Consider the following 24380-nt stretch of genomic DNA (forward strand, 5'->3'; position numbering starts at 1 on the left):
GCCTCATGTAGAGCTGAGAAGACTGAAGTATAGAGAGGCTAAATATCTGCCCTGACTTTGTGCCAAGGATTACATTTTCAGCGACAGCAAAATGCCCTAGGGCTGAACTAGCAGCATATAGAAGCCCTGGAGTGCAGAAGACCATGCAGAAGGCTTTCCAGGAGGATTAGGAGCTCAATACCTGTTTGGGTTTTAGTCTCTGGCTTAAGATGGGATGAGGGAGCGCTCAGAGTTCCTTGGGAGAGGCTGCAGTGTAATGCAGGCTTCCCTTATACACTGAGGACAACAGAAACTGCTCAGAGGCAGCTGTGCCGACCGGAGCAGCCTTGAGACAGCTCTGTGTTTCACTGGAGGACATCAGAATAACGGGACATTCTGCCCCTGTGCGRGAGAGCAGCGTGGCGGAAAAGCAGCCCATGGAGTAAGTGGCACAACAGGCAAAAAAACAGTGACCACTAAATTCCCTTCTAACCACGCAGTGCACAAGCCTTCATGCGCACTCAACTGAGAGCACAGAGGAGAAAGCCTCTTGCTTTGCACCAGCCCTCTTTCATTGGCCCTAGCAGCATATGGAAGCATCAAGAGGCATTTAGGTTCTAGCAGCATATAGAGGCCCGCATTCATTTTCATTTGTTGCTGTTCTCCACCTGTGAGGATAAGCAGCATGGTGGAAAAAAAAAAAAAAAAAGATGCTTGAGTTGACTAAATCTTGCCCAGAAAAAAAAAATAAGATGAAGTTTTGCAGCAAGCTTTTGACAATTTATCAAAGTATGAAAAAGAGGAAAAGTTGATGCATCTTTGCAGGCACAAAGCTCCTTATGAACTTGCTTTTGCAGTGCTCCTCAGCGGGAGGGAACGGGAAGATGTCTGTAGCCCTGGTCACTCTTCTGACTTCCCAGGCAAAGCTAAGACACTTACAAGCCCTTTTGCATAGAAACCATCTATGCCATGCCATTATATCTGTGTTCCAYGTTAAAGCATTTGTATACAGCAAGTTATGTCTCTATAACATATCCCCTCTTCACTCTTCTGCCCATTTTTTATCTATTCCTTACTATACAGCTTCTCCCTTTGAGTCAGAAGAGCTTAGCTGGGCTCTAGCACCTTAATTTTGTAGCATTTCCCAAACCTGCAACACTTAGGGGCGAGCTGAGCTAGACTTCAGTTCTAGGATAGTGAGTGAACCCCCATCTCTTTGCTGCAAGGCTTGTACTAGTCAGTTCCTTTCTATCAGTTTTCCCCACTGGAAAAAAATAACAGTTCAGTATAATAATGTATTAGTACCTCTTGGGTCAAGGAAGAAACCATCTATAGGAGAGAAAAGAATTCCCATGCAGCTGTACCTGTTCACATGTAGCTTTGTTACACACAAATTACTGGGCAGCTTCACATTATAGTTGTTGATGGTCTCCGATTAGGTTTCCACAAACAAATCCCAACACTGCAGTTGTTTACCTGGGAAATGAAAAGGAAGGAGTGAAAATGCTGGTTTCCGGCAGCTTTTTGTTTTATTTTTTTCCACAGCAGACATCAACATGTTGCTCAGGAACAACACGACTTCTCTTTGTCATCRCCTTTCCTGTTGGGGAGGTATTCATCATGTAGACACAGTACGTTCAACAGAAAAAGACTCTGGACAGGACTCAGTTCTGCACAGTGGGATGCTGAGTCATTTATACCCTTGCCAGCAACCACCCAGTGAAACTTTTGTGTGCTCCTCACCGAGCTTTTGTAAATGATGCCAAATGCACAGCAACAAAATATCCTGCATTTTGTTCTTTCTCCCATATTTTCGACTTCACCTATAAGCACATGCAGTAAAATTTCCCTCTATTTCCAGTCAATAGCCTTCGTATTTAAGGCTGTATCAATTCCATAAGCTCATATGAGGTCAAACTTGTCTTAAATTAAGAATGACAGATAGAAAAATCCATTTCTTTGTGARTGCTGGATAAGGTTATAGAATTGCTGTATCATGGAAAAGCTTGGGACAAAGTGAATGAGCAACCTGCTACCAGCRTTGGGGTCACATAACTTCCTGGAAAGAGAAAAAAGGCAAGTGAGTCACTGCATGAAGAGTCTTCCCTGCACACAGGGCTCTCTTTGGAGAAGTCTACGGCAGCAGTTGCATCCACTGGTCTGTAAGAGCTGGGGCTGAAGTCATGGAAAAATCCCAGCAGAAAAGAAGGAACAAAGAATAGGAAGTAGCTTTTAAAAACACGGATGTTAAGGGTTTGGGGGATTCAAAGGAGTGCACTTTGACTGAAGGAAGTCCTTTCACCATTGTATTGGGACAAATGGAAGGTGATTTGCTTTGCTGAGAGAATGACAGGGTTTGGAGAGCACAGAGGAAATGTTGGAAGGGCCGGAAAGGGGCCAAAGAGAAAGCGAGTATGAAGCTACTCAGATTTTCYGTGATTTGCCGAAAAATGTCTGAAAAAAGTGTGGGAGGACTCAGGAATATGGCTTTTATCTCCAGGCACAGATGCTGAGTGTCTGCAGTGGGATCTCTGCATCTCCTTAACCAGCAGCATTGCTGTTAGCCCTAGCAGCCTGGCAAGCTGCTAGGGCRTTGCTGGTTTGCCGTTGTTCTAATTCCAGGAGCTTGCTTTCCTCTGCCTGCCCTCCTCTCTAATCTCCTTGCACGGGGATGACTGCTCCAAATCACTCAGTCTTGCAGTCAGTCCCGCTCCCAAAGCACCCTGCAAGCAGGGTAAGAGTAGGATGAGCCACAGTCATCACGACTTATCTGTGACAAACCAGCCTCTCCGGCTGCGTTTCCCTGCAGAAAGCAGAGTAAGTGCTAGGCTGTGATAAGGACCCAGGCAGCAGTGGGAAAATGGTATTAGGAGAAGGAGCTTTTTCTCGCTCATTTCTTTCTGCTCATGGCTTCCYGGCGTGACAAGAGTGCACTGGAGCAAAAGGGGGCACAGTTTAGGGGACTGCGCCTTCCCTCTTGCCATGGGGCTCAACTGACCACAGCCAAACCCTTTGGAAGCAGCAACCTCAGGTTCCTCTCCATCTTGCAGGGAAAACGGAGCCCCAGCACCCTCCGCATCAAAAAGATAATCTGCGTTTTCCAGAAATGTTGTGGTTTCATTGGATATGAAATGGTTTAATATCTTCAGGCTTCTTGGATAGACAGGGATGAATTGTAGGTATATTTGTGTGTATATATATATATATATATGAATATGATATGTATATGTGTGTGTGTGTGTATATATATATATATATATATGCAACAGCAAGTATGACTTTTGTTTTCTGGAGTTACGAAGATGCCAGTAACCACAATGCCATGACCCAGCACCTATCTCAGTGGTTGTTTTGAAAGGATATTATTAGGCCAGTGAGTATCAGATGGATTTAAACCACCTACAGTCTATGAACTTTTTAATCCTTCATAAAATATCCTTCCTCATTATTCCTTCTGGCATTAAGACAGGGTTAAAAAAGGCTATATATATATATATATATATATATGTCTTCATAATCTTTCTATTTGCCCCATATCATCACCTCTACATGTCAAATTTGCTTAAGCGAGTAGCGCACAGGCCTCAGAACCACAACACCTGAGCTTGGCTCTTGCTTATTCCACAGGCTCCTTTCCTCATCCATCAGCAAATTCCTTACTCCAGAAGTTCCCAGGTCATCAGGCTGGCTGGGATCCCACCCTCATTAGTGCYCAGGCTCCCCATTGTGGGCATCTGATCCCAAGTCAGAGGCTCAAAAGCAGTTCTACCTGTGCAGAATGTGGACAAGTGTCAGTCGGTTTTTGTGCTGCAGATGAACTTGCTGCTGTTACTCAACTGCATATTCCAGTACCAGGGAGCATTTGTGTGAGAAAGAGCATGCACTAAGATGAAGATCAGAAAATTTAAGATGAGTCATCACCATTAAAGCAATTATTTTGCCAAGCCTGCTTTCCTCGATGCCACCATTAATGGCCCCCCTACCTGGCTGGCAGAGGCACATTYCCTCCTGGGGGAAACACATTTCCAGGCAATTTAGGGAACTCTGGAGGCTGATCTGTGCCTCAGCTGCTGCCATCCCACCTCACTGCTCTTGCAGCAGGCCAAAATGACTCAGTGGCTCCTGTTGCTTAAGGAAAATGAGCTCAAACCATCTGTGGATGAGTCCACAGACAGTGTTTTTTCTGCAGCTGCCTCAAGCAGCAGGCGAGGGGGCAGTGGCTGCAGTTAAAGAGGGCTCTCAAGAGTGATCATCAAGTTCATTGATGAGGATGCAAAGCTCCAAGGCGCTGTCTGTGCCGTGTGCTCCCTCTGCAAACCTTCATCAGTCGTTTAAATCCTGTGTSCAAGCCTGCTCATTTATAAAGCAGATCCTGATTCAAAGTTCACTTATCTTAAAACACAGTACAATTTCAGTATGCTTTGGATTGACTACAGTTTTTTTAAATACATAAGATAAAATCACTCTAAACACATAATTCATGTATGTTTGTGAAATGTGGGGCTGAAAAGTCCTGCTCTTGAATACACAAAATAAAATCAATTATACTTTTTCAGCATTTTTTCTTTCTTTTCATATTTTATTGTGACTTTCTGATTTTCAGGAAAGATTTTCTCTACCCATTTAAAAAGAAACTTGCTCTGGAAAAAGTCTGTTTGTGTGTGTGTGTGTATATRTATAKAKAKARAGAAAAAGCAAAATAATTGGCCTATTTTGAACAGTTCCTCTAAGTGGTGCTAAATTCACTTTGGTAACTCCTACCTGGAAACCTTTCATAGCAGAGAGAGGCCCCTTGCTCCAGGGCCCCGTCTGGGCGATGCAGAACTGGTCAGAGAAGCCCACGCTTGCTCTTCTCGCAGGGCAGCGCGCAGAGCAGCTCGGGAGCGTGGCTGCTCTCGGCACATCCTCCATCCTCTCTGCTTACACAGCAGAGCGAGTTGCAGCCGCGCTGGGGATTCCGCACTCCCAGCGGGAGTCGCTGTGGCCGTTCCAGGGCTCCTCAATACGAATCCAAAGGCAACGGCAGATCCTGTCACTTCGCCGCCTGCAATCATTCCTCTCCTGCCTGAAGTGCAGAAACCGAGCAACTGAGCACCTGACTGTGTCCTTCTTCAGCACTAGGCTGGAGAAGTCCAGCCTTCCCTTCCCTTCTCTTCCCTTCCCTTCCCTTCCCTTCCCCTTCCCCTTCCCCTTCCCCTTCCCCTTCTCATTTCTTTCTCTTTTCCTTTTTCCTTTTTTTTTTTTTTTGTTTTTCCCATTCCCTTCCCTTTTCTTCTCTTTTTTTTCCTTCTCTTTTCTTTCCTTTTTCCACTGTGAGAGCTGCATATACAGATCAAAAACACCACTGCTGGCTTTTCAGGATTTTAGTGCCTATCCCGGTCACTTATCAGGTATGAAAGTACAAGATGAGTCATGCACAGGATGATACAGTAACGCTTTCTTTTCAAGTTTCCCACTGTCATAATTAAGAAACTAACCTCAGAACAAGACTTGAAACCCAGAAACCAGATGGCAAATTAAAGAACTCTAAGGCTGTTASTTGCTTAAAAAGAAAAGCCTTAGTTGGGTCATGATTTTTGAAAATGTGAGCTTAGAAAAAAATGGGGAAAGGATTGTCTTTGTAGCACTAAGAACATGTTTGGTGCTGCCCCTTGTAAAAGATGGATGTGCCTCAAGGAGGCACTAAGTCTGAAACACCATCTTTATGTGAGAGTTTTTCAAAATGTATTCTTTCATCTATTTTAATAAATTTATAGCTTARTTTTTGCTGTGCTTCCTTTTTCTGTCTTCTGCTAACGCTGCAGAGCCTCAGGATCATAATACAGAGGAGGTCATTTCCATATGAAAAAGGTAGTTGGTTCAATAAATCTTGAGTCATAAGTGACCAAAAATATCCCGTTTCCCTTCCGTGGGCACCTTCAGAAAGTGCACCCTCAGCATCTATCTTCTGAAACTTCCTTCACTTCAACCTGCTTCCAAATTCAGGGCAGGGAGATCCTTTGATAATCACAGCAGTGCTCACTGAGCTGTGATGTTTGACCAAGATGAAGCTGGAGAAATCCCCCAAGGGTTGCCAAACAAGCTATTGCTGCCATGGGCAGCGTGGGCTACCGACCACTTGCTTTTTCTCTGGGCAGCTGGTTCAATAATCAGTTGATGATAAGCAGCAATAAATCTCACGTGAGTATCCGATCAGAAATTCCTAAGGAGCAGAACTATAGCTGTGAAAATCAGCTTCCCAGTTTTACTGCTTCCCATCGTGCCTAAAGATACTGGACATATAATCAGAAAATATATCCCAAGAAGACACACTCTTAAAACACGTAACAGCCTTTATCTTCCCTGTATTTTTTCTAGCATGTACCTTTCAAATATAGAGTTACATTTAGAAAAAAAAGTTATTCTTGTCAGAATGTTTTTTGCTAGGAAACATTTAGGTAAACTCAGCTAACCCTTAACATTAATGCTGGCAAAGGCTAAGGGCGGCAAAGTAAATAACCAAATTTCTGTTCTTGCAAACTTTAGCAGATAACTCTATGCTTGAATTTTATTCATGATTTTATATCCTAAATCATTGTTTATCTACAGTCCTCCAGAATTTACTGTTATGAATATTTTTAATTTTCCCAAAGCAAAAATCCTTGAATTGCAAATAGAACAAATGAAGGTTTCCATAAACACCTTTGAAATAAATGTATATATAAACAATAAACACAGATGTGGTTTTATTTACGGCATGTTTTCCTTTGGTTGTGTTTGACCACTCTCTTATGATCAGGGCAGATCAATATTCTGCATGTTTGCATAGGAAAACCCACTCACACGCAAGAGAGGCTGGCTGTGTTTGTGAAATTCAAGTGCACGTCCTAGTTTGTAATTTGAATAGTTAGGAGATATACGAGTAGAGATGTGCAGGTTGCCAACACAGCCCCGCTGTGTTGCTTTGTGCTATCTACCCCATGTATTTACCCTTCCTCAGTTCAGAATGGGGGATAATGCAGACACGCAGCAGTATTGAGCCATTTRCTCAATACTCTGAGCAAAATCACCTTTTTTTTGAAGGAACCTGCCACAATATTAGGGAAACACTGGGAGGATATTGGCTTTTCTGTCCTTCGGTGTGATTAAACACATGAATGCCCAGAGGTTTAAGGGCAAATTGGTAACTCAGATGTTCTAGCGTTGGAGCTATGGGATATATGTCAGTTTAAATCCAGATAGCCAGGGATTAGTATCAGGGTGCATTTTAATAGAGAAGCCACATAAGATTAAAGGAGATACTTGCTCCTGTTGTCACACAGAGAGCGTGAAAATCAGTCCCAGAGAGCTCCAGATTTATGCATCATTTATGCCCTGCTCCGATGCTCTAAGTAGAGCCTTGTCATGGCTCTCTGCACAAAGATCACTGTCACCAAGAGGGAGTAGCCCAAGGCCCTTAGCGTTTGCAAGGCACGTTTATAGCAAGATTAAATCATGACATTTTCTAGGAGGAACCCCTGGTCCAAACATTTTATTGAATCACTTTGTAAACCACAGTACTATATGTTATAAAAAGTATGTGTAATTGTAACAAAATGTTTTGGAGACCCCACTGCCTTGTTTTTGTAACTGGCTGTATCTATGTGAAGAAGTACCCTACCAAATGATGAAATCATCAGAGGTACTAGTTCCTATCAGACCAAAACTTCGAGGGGTGACTCTGCACAACCAAGGCTAACATCTCTCATGCTCTTGTGCCTTGCTGGTGTATTTATTTTTAAAGCAATCCAGGAAATGGCAGGGACTGTACACCGATAGGACTGATCTCCACAAGCCTCTGAATATGGGAGTAGCTTCTTGACATGTTTCTTGGCTAAACAAATCCGAATAAATGACCTTATTGAATGATTCAGGGTCAAATCCTGGTCCAGTCTGTATTCTTTACCTCAGAGCCCAGCAGCTCTAGGGAATTGTATCGTGAAACAGAAATCCCAGCCAAGACTCCACATGACTACCACCACTTGGCAAAGAAAATCCTTGCTGCTTCCTCTGGCACAGCAATATCAGAAGGACTCTTGMGAGGCCACAGCACACAGTGTCCCGCCTGTCAGCACAGTTGACTCCTATCAAGTTCAACCAGCTACTGCCCCCAAGAGCCTGAGAGAGACAGATACTCCAGAGACTGATCATTGGGAGCACACAGTGCTTCACTGATCCACCCTCTGAAGTACTGCCGGGATCCTGTTTCAGTTGTGGCACAATCATATAGCGTGCAGGCTCTGAAATTGCTCTGGGGTCCACATTGTTTCCTCATTGTCTCTCTTTATCCTCTGAAAAAAGGAGGTCCAAGGCACTTGTTTTTGAAAGGGACAGGGGCTGCAGTGCTGCTTGGACACACGGCAGGGGCTAGGATCTGTCAGGGTCCACTTTGTTCTGAACGCATTTGATATCTAATGGAAACCTTATCCCTTGCTTTATAAGAATGAGCTCATTTGCTCAAGCTCTTTGTATGAAGAACAATTCTAATGCTGTCTGSTTTAGCTATTCTGTAACACAGGAAATTTACAGTCTTTCACTGAAATTAAAGCAAGTCCCATATCAGTTGTGTTTATGTTATGTAAGAGTTACTATTCTGGGCTGTGCTAAATTTAAAAGAGAAATCTAACAGGGACTCCTACCAGTAATTTGGGCACTGACATGTTCAGGAGGATCTCCTGTTTTGATTATGCAGATTGTGAATAAGAAAGTAGAGTTTAGCAGCTTAATTTAATTCCCGGATCAAGTCAAAAGAGAAAATTGTAAAGCCCCAGACAAATTGCCAGTGATACTGTCATTTAATCTACTGTTAGAATAAAATTTAATCTATTACAACATGTAATACTCATAAGGGGCCGTATCCTGAGGCTCTTCTACATTAAATTAAGTTTCCTTCTCAGGGAATTTCCCAGACAGGGAGGTTGGTGCATAAGTCATATAAAACCATGGGTGGTCTACATGCAAGCAATGTGAGCTTGTTTTAAAAATAAGCCTTCCCCACTCCCAAATGTGCAGGGTGTAGGTGATGCTGGCACAGAGGCCTTGCACTACCTTAGCTCATAAAAGTGATTTTTTTTTACCTTTGTCATATGAATGCCACAGAATATGAACTAAGTTCAAAGTCTCTGGTGTTTTCATACTAACAGCTTTTAATCTTAATCACTGATTATCATCTTGATAATTATTTAATGATTGAGTACTAAGAAAATGAAGAAAATATGAGCTAAATATTAGCAGGTAGATTTCCAAATGCATACAGACACTTATAGGTAGAGGAGACCTTACCACTCTCTATAACTACCTGATAGGAGGTTGTAGTGAGGTGGGGTCCATCTCTTCTCCAAAATGACTACCCATGGGGTAAAAGGAAATGGCCTCAGGTTGCACCAGGGGAGGGTCAGGTTGGATATTAGGAAAAATTTCCACACGGMGAGTGGAAAAGTATTGGAACAGGCTGCCAMGGGAAATGGTGGAGTCACCATCCCTGGCTGTGTCCAAGAAACTTGTAGATGGGGTGCTTAGCGACGTGGTTTAACAGGTACCATGGTGGTGAGGGTCTTTATGGCTGGACTTGATGATCTCGAAGGTCTTTTCCAACCCTAATGATTCTGTGCTTCGTGAGACTGGCTGAAGACAGAAAGAAACGCCTGGGGATTTTACTTCTCAGTGAAATGCAGAGAAGGTGCCTGGGCTTGGTGACACTTATGGGTACATGGAACATGGGTGCTGGGCTGGTGAGGCACCAGAGGGCCCACACCTGCCTGGCTCCTGCCCTCCCCAAATGCCTCCAAGGGTGACAGTGCTGCCCAAGTAGTTGGCCTCTCCCCTGGCTCGCTGCCATAAGCAGCCCTGACAGGCTCTGAAACGCTTCTCTCTATCTCCAAACGCTTTTACTGACCTCCAAACCCGAACGCGCCACAAGATGGCGCCACGAAGGTCCCGACCTGAGCCGAGATGGCGGCGGGGGCGGCCGCATTCCCGCTCGTTTTCCCTCTGGGAGCGTCTTCTCTCCCTCGGAAAGGCTTCCTGGGTGGAAGTGCTGCCCGAGGGCACCCCAGGGCCGCGGGCATGACACAAACCTGCTTGCCCAGCGCCAAGGCAGAGCGCAAGGAGCCAGGCCGCCAAACTGCTGGCTCTCTGGCAACGTCAGCACTGCCATAGTGATGATCCACGTAAAGGTTCCATAGTGATGATCCACGTAAAGGTTAGCGGGTCCACGCAGAGATTCTCGAGCTAAAGCTTTGCTGGAGCTGAAACCGAAATTTGCCTGGAACCCTCTTTATCAAAAGCAGAGAAACTCCATCCTGCTCTGATGTGCCGTCAATATTAACAAGACAGTTTCATTGCCGTAAAGYATTATCAATGCAATCTGTAAATTAGATAATTGTGATGCATTTCAATCTGAAGAGCAGATAAGCAACATGAAACAATAGAAGAGCTAGAGTAAACAACTGTACAGAAAATCWCATCTTTTAGCTTGTGAATGATACTGGAGCAGTACTGGGAAGCTTTGGGCCGCTATTTTAAGAATAGCTTYGAATTGGAGATCTGTTTGTGAGAAAACTCCAAACCAGCAAAAACCTCTGCACTACTGCAACCCTTTTCACTAAGAGATCTCAGCAAGTAATTGCTACTGTCATTTCCTACACAGTGTAATTTGCCTGGTGTCGCCAAGGGTTCAGTGCCAAAACAGGGCTTTAATTTAGAACTTTTAACTTGCAGCGAGTCCTGGCGCTGGTCCCTCTGTAACCAACATGCGAGAGAAAACGACCTCCACGGGGCTGATTGCACCTGAGGAAATTTCCAGTGCGGGTTCCCTTTTGTGAGAACATCAGCACATCACGTCTTCCCAGGAACCTCCTGGGACCCGCACGGTCCAAAATCTATGCAAAGGAAAAGAGAAAGAAAGGGCAGGCACACTCAGTGCTCCTGSAAAATCTCCAGAAAATTAAATGCCATTCCAAGCTGCTCTGTCCTTAGGTGAAGTTCCAGGGCTCTATAGTGAAGTGAGAGAGGCAGATGCTCGGCCACTTCCAAGGAAAACGTTGTGGCAGAGCACCCGTAGTGACTGCTGGAGCAGTGATGGAGACAACCTCCTTGCTGCAGTGTCTCCCAAGAGGATGACACCTGAGCATGCAGCAGCTCATCTTTCTGCTAATCCTCTAAACAGATCAGAAAAGCATTTCTTTGCTTGACAGCCCCCTCCGGCAGATTTTGCATTGGGAAGGGATGACCTAAACCCACGTGATTTGGGAGTCAATATTTYTACCATAACAGTCAGCAGCTGTAGTGCTCTTCCCCAGTAAAAACAAGAGTTTTGCATAACCATTGCTGTTGAGAAGCTACTTCTGACCTTTCTTTCCAAAGTGCATCTGCATTGCCCAGACTCAGGCTTCTCCTTTAAGTAACTTAGAAAGTAGCCTTGCGTAAATGCCTTCTGCTTATTCAAGTGCCAGCACTGCCCTCAACGCTGGGGGAGGAGGGGAGGAAGCCGAAATATGAGGTCATGCTGTAGTCACATGGCTGCTGCAGCATCTGCCAGCTGGGAGACAATTAACTAAGCCCTAACTGTGCTTTTATGACATYCAAACCCTCCTTTGGTGTTGCTCTACTTAGGGATCGTCTTAAAAGTTGTCTAAGTAAACCAGCACTAGGCATCGTAGCGCGTATGTGTTGGCTGTCGCTTATTATACTGAATATTGCAGTCTACCATGAAAATCACATTCTGAGAGTTCATTTAATTAAATCCTTGCCTTGTGAAAAGCTCCAGGGCAGTCTCTTGGGTAAGATTGTTTGGAGTGGGAAATTTAACCTTTATGTTTCARCAGAACTCTGAGCCTGCTGGTCTTAGCAGAAGTGAACACAGTCTCCTTCCTGGAGAAGCTGGGACTTGAGACTTGAATTACCAGCTACTGGATTGCATGATTCTCACCGCAGCTGCAGCATGACTGCAGAGGGTGTGCAATCACTGGAAAAGTAAAATACCTGTAGTATTTTTTATACAATGGTTATCTAATGACTACGAAWGAATGGCCAGATCTGTTGCAGATTGTGTCAGCAAGGGCAGCAGTATACCAGCATTTTCTGTTCTTCTAAAGCTTGCTGTCTGCAGCAGTAATTCCAAGCAGAAATAATGTACAGATTCCTGTTCTTTCATGAAATTCCATTTAACATCCACATATTTACAGAAAGTAAACAGTAAAAAATAGTAGTCTTTTTCTTCCTTTCTTCCTTTCTTCCTTTCTTCCTTTCTTCCTTTCTTCCTTTCTTTTTCCCTCTGTGAGCGATGGCACAGGAGACTGATTACTGGCTGTTTAATAGGTAACACCTGAGTTATTAGAATCATAAATGTATTTTATCCCTCAGGGTCCTGCGATATCCTATTGGATGCAGGTCATAAATTCACTAGAACTGTACCAATCCATGCAGATGAGCACCTGCAATGCACCTATCACCACACAGCACCTACTAGCCAAACACAGAATGGTAGGCAAAATGCAAGAAAATTCATTCTGTGCTGAAGTCCAGCTAGCCTGATACCARTACCATCACCAGAGACCAAGGGTGGGTGCTTGGGAAAGTTTCCCTCCAGAGAGTGAATCTTACCCTACAACATGATGGCAGCTTTTGGCAAATAACATTTAGCAGTGTTCTGATCACAGGTTGCGTGGATCATCATATTTGATAGCCAAGGGTAGAACCTCCGTCCACAAATCTTGCTAACCTCTTTTTAAAGCCCATTTATCCATTCTTGCTGCTGCAGCAACTCATTGCTATGTGTTCTACAATGGCAGTATGCACTGTGTGAAATTAATTCTTTTCTGTTCATTTTAAACCTGCTGCCTGGTAACTTCAGTCACACATTTGTACAAATTTATACATTTCAGTTCACATTTATCTCACATGTTAAGTACAATAAAACTGTTASTAACATCTAATGAGCTTTAAGCTGGTGAAGATAGATGACTCTGCAYGGAAGCGGTGTGTGTTCCCACCTATTTTTGGACTGTGCCCTGAGCTTTCCTAGCTTTCTCCTATTCCCTTTTTCGATTTTCACACATCTCAGCTACCAAAATGCCCTACAAGACCGCCTGCTTTGGCTGGGGGATCAATGCTACCTTATCAGCAGACTCTTTAGCTGTACTACGTTCACTGGGGGAGGGAACAGCTGAAGGAGGCAGGTTAAGGGTGGCAGAGTATCAAGCTGAGGAAGTTGTACTTATGTCTGTGCTGCAGAGAAGATTTTTGGATTCAAATGGGTTCTACTTCAAACCTGTGTAATCTCTATCTTCCAGGACTGTGCAAATTGCCAGCAACTGCTGATGCTGTAAGCTCAATACCAATGTGAAGCAGAAATAGATAATGAAAGTGCCATCAAGTATATTAAAGATTGGTAGACTAGACAAGAAAAGATGTGAAGAAGACTGTTCTTTAACCCTGGGACCCACTGGATCCTAATTAAATTAAGTAGCAGAGAAGTTAGTGCTGCATATACAAACTTGGCATCACTACAAATGTGTGAGAGAGAACTATTGTGTTTAGAGGAGAAAGGGTATCTAAAGGATAATCTCAGCACTTTCAGTTTCCTACCATGTTCTTTATTCCTTTTTCATTTATAAAAAGTTCTCAGGTTTTTAAAATGAGCCGCATGCAACTCATACTTTCTGTTATTCTCCAGCACATCCTCAAATACACACCTYGGCAAGCTGTTCTCTTGCCTTTCCACCTATCTCCGAAAGCTGTGGAAAAGAGCAAGCCCTGCAGCAAGTATCCTGCAGTATCACCCTACACCTGCTCCTGCTTTTGGTGAAGCATTTTTAGCTGAGCCTTCCAAAACCAAGAGGGCTGTGCAGATCTGCAGCRTGCCTCAGCACAGTTGGGTCCAATGCCTCCAGGCAGCACGGAAATAAAATGGCATATGTTGGGGGATACTGAGCAATGGATGGATTAAACACTTCCCCAATGAAATATTTTCTTTTCACCTTCGTTTTCTAGGTCTATTTAATAATAGAGGAGTTTGAGAAGTAAGGAGTATGTTCTGGAACAACTGATTGATACATCTGCCTCTCCTTGAATCAGCCCAGTTGTGCACTAGGTTTCATTTGTATATATACCCGGAAAGTCACAATTCTGTGTACTATTTAATCTGGTAGAAAATGTTATACATTGCTTCCTACTGTTTTCCAATGCTCTTAGCATCTGTCACTTGTATATCAAATTAGTTGAGAGATAGCTGATACCCTGTTTGTGCTAGTAACAAAGTCTGGTAACCGCAGGAATGTTTAGATGAGGTTGCTGCTAGCAGACATCTGGTAATGCCTTTCTGGTCACTGTAAAAAGAACTTTTGCCTTTCAGCTAAGCCAATGTGTCTGTAGCCTTAGGGCAAGTTTGAACTGTCACGGAAATCAGGGAGAAGAAAGTAAACAAGTTATTGATGGGAAGGACCAGCTGGCAGCATTTGGTCTCCCTGTGACGCTGGTCCTGGGGATGTGGGAAGTGAGTTGTTCTGTGAGGCTGCCCCGTGAGACCAGTCACATGCCCTCGAAGGGGAGAAGAAATACAGTAAAGGAGGAATGGGGCTTCTAGGCACTTCTCTGAGGGTCTGCTGGCTGYTGAGGGAAAAGGGTGAACCAAAGAGAAGAAAAAAATCACCAGGCTCTCAAAACTCTGGGTGCCTTCTGCTCCTTGGGCTTTTTGGAGAGAGATTAAAGATGCTGAGGTCTCATCATCTTTAGTTCTAATGAGGATGTCTTCCTCCCGAGGAGGCAGTAAGCTGAGTCTTAGGGAGTGTTATAGATYACAAATAACTTAATGCACCAAAATGCCATGACTGGAGGATATTTTGGGCAGTAATAGGTCAGGATGGAAATTGCAGGCACTGGGAAATYTGTGATCCTGAAAAATTTTTACAGGGCCTGCAAAAAATGCTAGAAGCAGCTATAATTGATTAAGGTAACATTTAAGGGGGAGGTTTCTGTAAATGCTGGCAAGGGACAATTTGAACAGGACCTGAATACAATTTAGCAGCAAAAACCTCAGGACTAATACAGCTCTGGCACAAGTATCAAAAACGGCAGGAAGGAGGACATCGTTTACACAGTCAAATTTGGATCAGTTAAATCTTCATACAGTGCTTTGGAGTTTTAATTAGAATGTGTGGTGTTAATGCAGTACCTAGTGTCCTGAATGGTCTAAATCCTTGGGCAGAAAATGGAATTGCATGTCTGAAGGAAAAAGGGAAGACGTCTTATTTATGGCACATACAAAATAGTGTGCAGAGTCAAGTCACTTCCACATTATCTAATAAATTAAGAAATGGAGTTGGGCCCACCTTCTGCTCACTTTGGGCTGTAAAGGTGCAATTCAGGCTGCAGGCTGCAAGTTCTGCTTGCAGTATTTGTGACAGTTAAGTGTGTGCCCTGCTGCCTGGTCTTCTCTTGGTGGCTTCTGACCTTTTTTGTTGTGTTTTGCATACCTGTGGAGTATGTTGATTTATTCAGATTGAAATCTGCTTGAAGAAGGCAATGTCTTACTATAGGCCATAGCACAACAGAGGTTCCAGCTGTGGCAAGTTCTTGAGGAGCTGCTGTGCTACTGTGAATGCATTTGTTTGTATGGGTCTGCTTTTGCACTTGATAAATAAGCTGTGCAAGGAGAGAGTTTTCTAGAWGCAAGAAATTCTCTGAGAGCTTCCTTAATAGAAAAAAAACCCATACAAGTTGGCACTGCATCTGAGCCCTTTACAACAGTTTAATTCACACCCTGTCTCCAAATGTAAATTGATCCAGATTGGGAAATGTTGGAATTCTGAAGCAATGTGTGTGATTTGGTACTAGTCTAGTGTGAGGAAGAAAGAATAAAAGGAAATACCAAATTCTTGTGTGATATTAAGGCATTTTTTCAAGGTTTCCTAGTCTAGCAACTAGCAGTGTTGCCAACCCCAAATATTCAGTACCCCCCCCAAGTCTGACCCCAAAATTCCACCATCAGACCTGCTGAAAAATCTTGATTCCTTTTTATTTGTGTTTTCTAGTGTTCACAACTTTAGGGTTCACATTTCCATCTTTTCTTCATAATCAGAAAGGCAAAAATTATAATGAAACCAAAGCAAAGTGGAACTGGCTTGAAATTATGACAACAGAACATGGGTTTTTAGGAAAAAATTATCTCATTAGGTTCTTAATAAAAGCAATATGGTAGAAAAATCTCATTCTTGCTAAAAAGACCTTGCAATCTGTATACAGGACAACACAGACATACAGACATAGTCCGGTTTGGAAATGCTGCGTTCAGTTTTCAGTGATGTTCTCCAATGAGGTTGCAATCTTTTGAAAAAAATCCATTGTAATGTTGGCTCTTAAAAATGGCAACTTCTCATTAGAATCACAGAGAATGACAGAATGGTTGAGGTTGGAAGGGACCTCTAGAGATCATCTAGTCCAACCCCCCTGCTCCAGCAGGGACACCCAGAGCACGGAGCACAGGGCGGCATCCAGGCGGGTTTGGAAGATCCCCAGAGAAGGAGACTCCACAACCTCCCTGGGCAGCCTGTGCCAGGGCTCTGGCACCCTCACAGTGAAGAAGTTTTTCCTCACATGGAGATGGAACTTTATTTTAATTTATACCTGTTACCCCTTGTCCTGTCACTGGCCACAGTGAAAGGCTGGCATCCTGCAGTTAGCAATATGGGTGGCAGGGCGCTCACACGAAAGCTGCGTTAGCAGAAGCTTCCTCTGCTTCTGCTGTTGCTGTCTGCACCTCACTCCTACCCGTTTTCTTTTGAAAATATGGTTGGATCAGGCTCCGAAGCCGAGAGTCAGCTGGGGAGTCTGTACATGCTTAAACAGGCGATGCAAACGAGCTCAAAGGGATTTTGCTTCTATAATTTACCACTTCACAAAAGCACAGCATAGTAAGCAGTCCTGATTCACTGTGGCTACAAAAGAAGTAAAGTGTTAAAGATGATAAAACTCTGCAGTCCCTTCAGTAAGATAGCCCCACTGCATGTAAACATACAAAACTGACTTCCACGTAACTATGCTGCATAGTCTGAATTGCCCATCATTTTGGAGCACTCTGGAAGGTCATTCAGAATTGTGTAATGTGCCTGTGTTCTTTGGTGCCACTGCTGTGTGGACTCTTACTTCTGCAATTACTTGTGTTCCTAAATTCCTGTCTAGTTCCCTGGGTTTCTTGTGGTCAAGAAGATATTAAAGGTCCATATACAGGAAGCAAGAACTTCTTTATCTTTTCCATCCCAAGGACAACACATATGATGCAGTTCCCCTGTCTGAAAACATTACACAGGTTTTTCTGCTGGCTTTTCTGATGGCATGAAGCTGGATGACCAATAAGGGAACAAGAATTAAAACCATCAGAGAGTCCAAAACAACAATCAAGAGATTCACAACCTTCATTCCTAGCATTTCTGCAGCCATTCTAAAGAACATCTGATCATACTTCTTTTGGGGAGAGGAATGGGGCACTAGTTGGAACATGTGAGAGGACTTTCTCTTTCAATCTTAGAATTTATGAATTCGAAAGTAAGTCATATTTTTGTAGATCTTAGAGGTTTTTAGGGTGGTGCAATTACCATTGTAACAACAACATCCCCAAATGAATTAAAGGGGACCCACAGATTCTGAGGTATTATTCTGCCCATGTCAGACACATTGTTTTATTGGAAAAGGGGTTATCATCACTCACTGAGAATTTTGGAAGGTGAAGTTATTTGCAGTGTGATGAGAAAAAACACCAAACGAAAAAATGATGGGTCTCTCTTTCCCTCTGTTTCCTATCAGGAGATACATAGCCCTGCTTGAGAAACTTTCCAGCTCACTTTTCTCTTCCAGCCCTAATAAGCCACTAGCACTTGAGAAGTTATTAGCACTTGAAGAATTCCTTTATGCGGCCTGATGTGCTGTCCTTGTCTTGATGTGCTGTCTCTGATGCTGCAGGCACGTTGAACAGCAAGCAGCTTACATGGATATGTTAGATTCCCCAAGTCTGGATCTATATCCCCAGGTCTGGTTTTGAATTCAGAGTCCTCCATGTGCAAGATTACATGACAGGGAATGCGAGAGAACAACTAAGGACTGATCCTTTCTCTGACAGTGCAGTGGCTTCAGACACTGCAGCACGACCAAGAGAGTGTCCTGTGGGATTCCCAGACTTTCCGCACTGCCCTACACCCATTTCCCGAGATCACATCTTTCACCATTCTTTACCTCCACATGACACTAGATTTTACAAGCAGCTTCACTAGGAAGCTGTTAACAGGCATGGGTTAAAATATATTTAAATTTTCCAGTGTGATGGATTCCTAAATTAAGAAAGATGTTTGCTTCAGCATTTGACCTTAAAATTGAATTATAAGAGTGTGCAGAAGATTAACTAGTTTGGGGACTTGGTTTCATTTATCAAGCAGATCAAGATTAGATTCAGACTTCATCATTGTTCACACTCGGATCCAGAGTTATCAGAAGTTAATGAACACTGATAAGAACCAAAGGAATTAATTTGCATTGGAATTAGTAGAAACACTAAAAAAGAGATTAATGGCACTTAAGCCTTGCAATCACAATGATTACCTCTATCCTAGTAAATTAAACAAGGCCAGGGAACATTTTTGGGTGCTAGATGTGTGCTGTCAGCACTGCTGCATCTCTGGAACAGTTCCTCCTCCTGGAGCAACCAGGACTCTCCCAGGCAGCACCGCTCAGGAGTCAGCCCAGGCATGGGGATACTCCTATCGCAGTATGAGACCTCAGCATCACTGACCTGGCCCACACCACCCCACTGTCAGAGAACATGTTGGTTGTTTAGTTTAGTTGGTTTCTCTTTCCTTTTTAAAATATATCTTCCACCCCCACTTTACCATCTCTTATGTTTTCCCTTCCTTTGTCTCCCTCCATCTTCTTCTTGAATCTTGCACTCTGCTTTTGGCTCTTACCTCTATTTCCTTCTTCTTTTCTCCTTCAGGAATCTTCCTTTCCAGTTGTAGCAAAGTAATGTTTTATTTATTTTCTTCTTTAATATCTTAAGAAGGGCTGGTAAAGAGCATGCCAATGAATTTGGCAGCAAACACTAATTTGGGAGGTATTACAGAGGTCATCATGAGATAAATAAACCTAGAGAAATCAATGTACAGAGAGAAAAAAAATGAAATGAGATCTCAGGAAAAATATCTGTAGAAAAACAATCCAATTCAACAGCTATTTCTTAGGAGAGAAAAATGTGGAGAGATAGGCATGTAAGTGCTGTTTGTATCAGCTGGCTTCTGTTGTTTTTAACTCCGAACGCACTCGTGTGCTTTCTTGTGTGCTGGGTGCTGGTTGAATTTTTTCAGGGAATGGATCACAAATTCTTCAAGAGATAAACTGTTTTCTACTCTATATTTGAACACTTTCTACCGAGAACAAAGATCTCAACTAATGACACTAGATTGTTGTAATATGGTATAATAATAATTAGTGTGGCAGTCTACTGTTTTCGCAAGAGCCACTGTATTCTTGAGATGGATGTTTAGAGGAATCAAAGACCAGAGACAAATGGTACTTGTTGGCTATGATACTAAGCTCTGATGTTGAAATCTGGGCACTTTATTACTGAAAACTCTGTCAAACAAAGAGAATTCAGATTAAAAAAGAAATATTACTGAGTTAGAAGGGAAGGCTTATGAGGAGTATACTATTTTCACTGCAGTTTGGCTTACTGTGAGGGAGGACATAACCTGGGCAGTGGATAAAAATGCAGTTTTATCAACACTTCTGAGATCTATTTTGGGGCTAAATAGGAATGTGACCTGAAATTCTTGAAATTCCCTAAAAGAAACTACTTTCTTTTAAAAGAAACCTTTAAAGCTCACATCCTACAGTTATTAAGAAAAAGCCTATAAACTAGTGATGGTGACACTTTCATTGTCTAGTGCTGAATTTATTTTTAAACATTGTACCTCATCTTCACCAGTGGGTTCCAGTCTCAGTCCTGGTGCCATCGCTTTGCTGCTGCAAACATAAAGCCACACATAAAGTTAACTACAGACTACCAGCAGTATCAGAGAACTTTATATCAATTACTTATTCATGCAAGGAAGGAAAGAAATTTTTCTGAGTGATTAATCAGGTATCACAAGTTTTAATAGCCTAATATAATGAGACAATTTAAGAGAAGAATGAGAGAACTTTCCATATAGAGAATGTACCTGGGTGTTCTCCTAAGCTAACAGATGACAGGTTGGAGTGTCCTTCTCTGGAGATCTTCCAAACCCACCTGGATGCCGCCCTGTGCCAGTGCTCTGGGTGTCCCTGCTGGAGCAGGAAGGTTGGACTAGATGATCTCTAGAGGTCCCTTCCACCCTCAACCATTCTGTGATTCTGTGAGATTCTGTGTGACACCAGTTGCGACGTTCTGCCCTGTTTGGAGATGAGGACCAGCATGGGGACCCTAAAGACCATGTGCGCTCTCACACTCAGGTGGCTTCAGCAGATGACCCAATTTGTGCTGTTCTTTCTCACTCTGATTTTAGATATTGCATGCCTTTACTCAAAGGCYGCATTCACACAATGTTACGAGGGAAACAAGCACATGCTCAGGAGCTTTTAAATTGGGAGGAAATTAGCACCAGTGCTGTTGTAAAAGGAAAAAAAAAAAAGATGAAAAAATTTGGAATGGAATAGATACTGCCATTCAGAAAGATTTTATCAGCAGCTATTGAATTGCCTATCCATTTTTGGCACATTAGAGAAATATAATTTGTTTCCTCTATCCTTAGCTTTAAAACAAAACACTGTGTACATTACAATATCTTGGATAAACTAGTAAAATGGTAATGATGCAATTCATAAATTGGAAAAATATTCTCGTCACAACAATAATTTGTTCTGATTCAGATAAGGGCTCTTGTTATGTCCATCGAGTGTTACCCTCTGCTGCTTAGCCCTGTAAAGGTGCTCTCTGGAAATGAGAGATTGATTGAGCTGGCARATGCTGTAAACGGGGCATTCAGATGACATTGTCCTTTTTACTGACTTTCAGAAGGATTTAATTCCTTGCAAGTTTAAAAGWGATTTTAGAGACTTATAAGCCATGGCTCCAATATTACAAATGTAGGCATGCTTAAAAAGTGAATCATCTTTGAATGTTTTTTGCATATCAGTTGGACATTTTGCTGRGACTGAGCATTTTATGTGCAGTTTCTCATATACTGAGGAACTGCGCATGAAATGCAGTTGAAATGCATGAAATGCATGAAATCACTTCACCCACCATCCACCAACCCCTGTGTGGCCACTACAGAACGGTGCAGATTTGATGTCGAAGTGGGACGGTGCTGGTTATCTAACAGGATGAGCAAGAGCATTTGGACGGAGAACGCTGGTGTGTATTGTATGCAGCACACRGAGTGGCAGCACACTGATGAAAATAATAATACTGAGTAAATCTAGAGATTAAATGATGTGTTGATAATTTAGACAGACAGATTTATCTCTTCAGAGTTTCTGAATCTTAGCTAGATTAATAATACTTACTGCCTGCTTCCATAGACCAAATAGGTCTTTTGCTGCTGTTGCTAAGGCCCGATTGCCTACATTCCTTTCCCTGGTATTTTACCCACTGATGGTAATTCACATCAAGGACTTTATGACCCATAGAATCATGGAATCATTGTGGCTGGAAAAGACCAATCATGATGGTTGGAAAAGTTCAAGATCATCGAGTTCAGCTGTATTCAGCTGTGTTCAGCCCCTCACCACCATACCTGCTCAACCACCATACCTGCTAAACCATGTCCCTAAGGGCCTCATCTGCAAGCTCCTTGAACACTTCCGGGGACAGTGACTCCTCCATTTCCCTGGGCAGCCTATTCCAATGCTTCACCACTCTTTCCATGTAGAATTTTTTTCCCAGTATCCCACCTGAACCTCCCGTTCAGGCCATTTCCTCTTGTCCTATCTATAGTTATTTGTTATTCCTATAGTTACAGGAAAAGGGACTGACCCCACCTCACTACAACCTCCTTTCAGGTAGTTCCAAGAACTTCATGGTCCCATTCCATGTTCTCATTTGCAAAAGTTGGTATATCCTAAAAATTGCCTCCCAAGAAACATTTTTCTTCTTTCATCTAGCTGAATTTCACTATCTTTTTTTTCCTAATAGAACYCCCATAGTTTTTTAGAGCTTCTTCTCTGTAAATCTTTCTCCATTGTTGGCCTCAATAGTCAGCATATGAATTTACTTCTTAAGCCAAACCAGCGATGTTTCTTCCTCTCAGGGAGTGTTCGGCCTCATATTAAGAGGTCTTACAGAAGTCCTACAAAGCAAAATTTTCATTCTGAAGGAGGGGAAAAAAAAAGAAAAAAAAAGTCTAGAATTCATTTGCAATGTAGAAGTAAGAGTTCAGTGCATAAGTTAGAACTAGTCACAAACTGACCTTAGAAATGATTTTGTTTTCAGAAACTCAGAGATTTTTCTGTTTTTAATTCCCAACAACTTTATAGTAAACAAAGAAACATAAAAGTACAACTTTAAAGACCAGTAAGATAATAGGTTTTCTTTTAATGTTTAATGCTTGTTTATTTTACTATCTTACAGAAGAAATCGGGGAAAAACTATGAGATTTAGTATTTTTAAATGAAGACATTTAAAAAAGCATTTGTCATAGGTAATTAATTATTTTAGCAGATTTTTAATGTTCCTACCGCTAAAAAATGCAATACTCACTATCACACACAATAGACTGCTATTCTATTTGAATGAAGGATGTGATTTCTTTATGTTGTTTTGGCAAAATAAAACTGAGTTGAACTCTGCTATGGAGCTATGTCAGTTTACATCAGGCTTTGACACTTTCCTAGGGAGCCACTGCAATTTGGAAACGATAAATCCATTTAAAGGAGTTCTCAATGAGCATATTCTCCTTGTTCCACCCTCCTTACTGCATCACTATGGATGCTTGTATGAAAACAGCATTTGAAAAGGCTGGAAAATGAGTACAAGAAATGCTCTTTGCAGATGAGACAGCTTGAGTATTTGCTGTCCCCCTCCAAGGTAATTCTTGGAGTGGTTTAGGCTGAGGCCATCTGAGATTTTATGAGGTTCCACTTCCCCAGGTACACTATTCAGCAGGACTGTGTGATCAGCCAGGCTCTTGGGGAGATCCAGACTTAGCGTTTTAGTTCACTGGTCCTGTATCTTCCCTTTCTCCCAGTATTTAGTGCAGTCCAGTCAGCTGTGCAATGCCTGAGTGAGATGGGGGAATCGAGGAGAATGATGTGGCTGAGACTGTGCGACCTCCAATGCTGTGCCCTGGTTGAGGAAACATGCTTCCCATTTCCCATGCAGGCTGCAGCCTGGCCTCTGGTTGCCCCTATGTGCGGCGGTATTTGCTCTTCAATGTATCCTTTACACTGCCAAGTGCAGCAAACGGGATGTGGATGTCGCCTGGGCCACTCACCCATCTGAGTATTTACAGGCTTTCAACTCCCTCGAGCGCACCTCCGTGCCTCTCAAAGGGGCTCTCTGAGAAGCACTTAGCCTAGACCTGTTCCCAAAACCCATCCCGAAGTTGCTGCTCATGCAAGACATACCTGCTTAGTAGGCGAAGGTGCTCCCTGGGAGGCCAATGCACCTGGATGCTGAGTTCCGTGCCCACTGCCAGCTGAATTCTCCATAAATGCCAAGGTGCTGCCTTCCATTTATTGCTGACATATTTTCTGGAGGGCTGAGAATACAGTTTGTGGTGTCACAACAAAGCTCTCCGTGCTCAGCGGTCTGGACTGACACTGTTACAGGAGGAGAAAGCAACAGAGCAGTCTCGGGTGGACTGCTTCAGTGGTCAGGAGCCATGAAAAGTTGGACCAAATTAAAAAAAAAAAAAAAAAGCATAGTTTTTCTTTTCTATTCTGGATAGATTTCAGAATAGGTTTTACTGAGTACTCAGATAGGCTTTGGGATATGGGCTTTACCTTTATCTTTCTGCATCAAGCATGTTTGAGTCAACATATAAACAAACTATACTACGTAGAGATGTCCTTGTGCTTTGCATTTCTATGCACTCTCTCTTGTTATCATTAGGTTGGACTAATAGCAGAAATCTCATAATAGATACTGAGTAGAAAAGGCAAATGCTTTCTCTTGACGTAGCCCACACCACCGGAAAACACAAAGCTGATGAAATCCTGCATTTCTGCACGGTTTTCCAGGGTCATTAGAGGGAGGGTGGTTTCACCCGCAGTTCTTCACGCGGTGTCTAGTCTCATCAGACCTCGCTCTGCGACTCCTCAGGCTGTCAAGCACTGTACTCAGGACTGCTCAGAGCACGTGGCGATGTTCACAGACACTCAGCCATGAACTGCAGACTCAAAGACAATAAACTCTCTCCTGG

General features: G+C 42.9%; 1 protein-coding gene and 1 long non-coding RNA gene across 3 annotated transcripts in view; both read right to left on the minus strand.

Moving 5' to 3' along the window:
* Positions 1 to 18728: 18728 nt before the first annotated feature.
* Positions 18729 to 23864, minus strand: LOC112953237. 2 transcript variants are annotated; one of them, XR_003250546.1, is made up of 3 exons: positions 23584 to 23864; positions 19950 to 20001; positions 18729 to 19125 (listed from the first exon to the last, which is right to left on the minus strand). It is a non-coding gene; the product is annotated as an uncharacterized LOC112953237 (long non-coding RNA). The 2 variants fall into 2 exon arrangements; XR_003250545.1 differs by lacking the exon at positions 23584 to 23864 and having other exon boundaries at positions 19950 to 20115.
* A 12-nt stretch (positions 23865 to 23876) lies between these two features.
* Positions 23877 to 24380, minus strand: part of PIGF (phosphatidylinositol glycan anchor biosynthesis class F) — a 37317-nt gene continuing 36813 nt past the window's right edge. The window contains exon 5 of the mRNA XM_026046254.1: positions 23877 to 24376. Coding sequence (XP_025902039.1) covers positions 24356 to 24376 — 21 coding nt within the window. The 3' untranslated portion in view covers positions 23877 to 24355. The remainder of the gene's footprint in view (positions 24377 to 24380) is intronic.

This window comes from Nothoprocta perdicaria, unplaced genomic scaffold, assembly GCF_003342845.1.
Source record: "Nothoprocta perdicaria isolate Ctin4 unplaced genomic scaffold, notPer1 scaffold_43, whole genome shotgun sequence".
Taxonomy (NCBI): domain Eukaryota; kingdom Metazoa; phylum Chordata; class Aves; order Tinamiformes; family Tinamidae; genus Nothoprocta; species Nothoprocta perdicaria.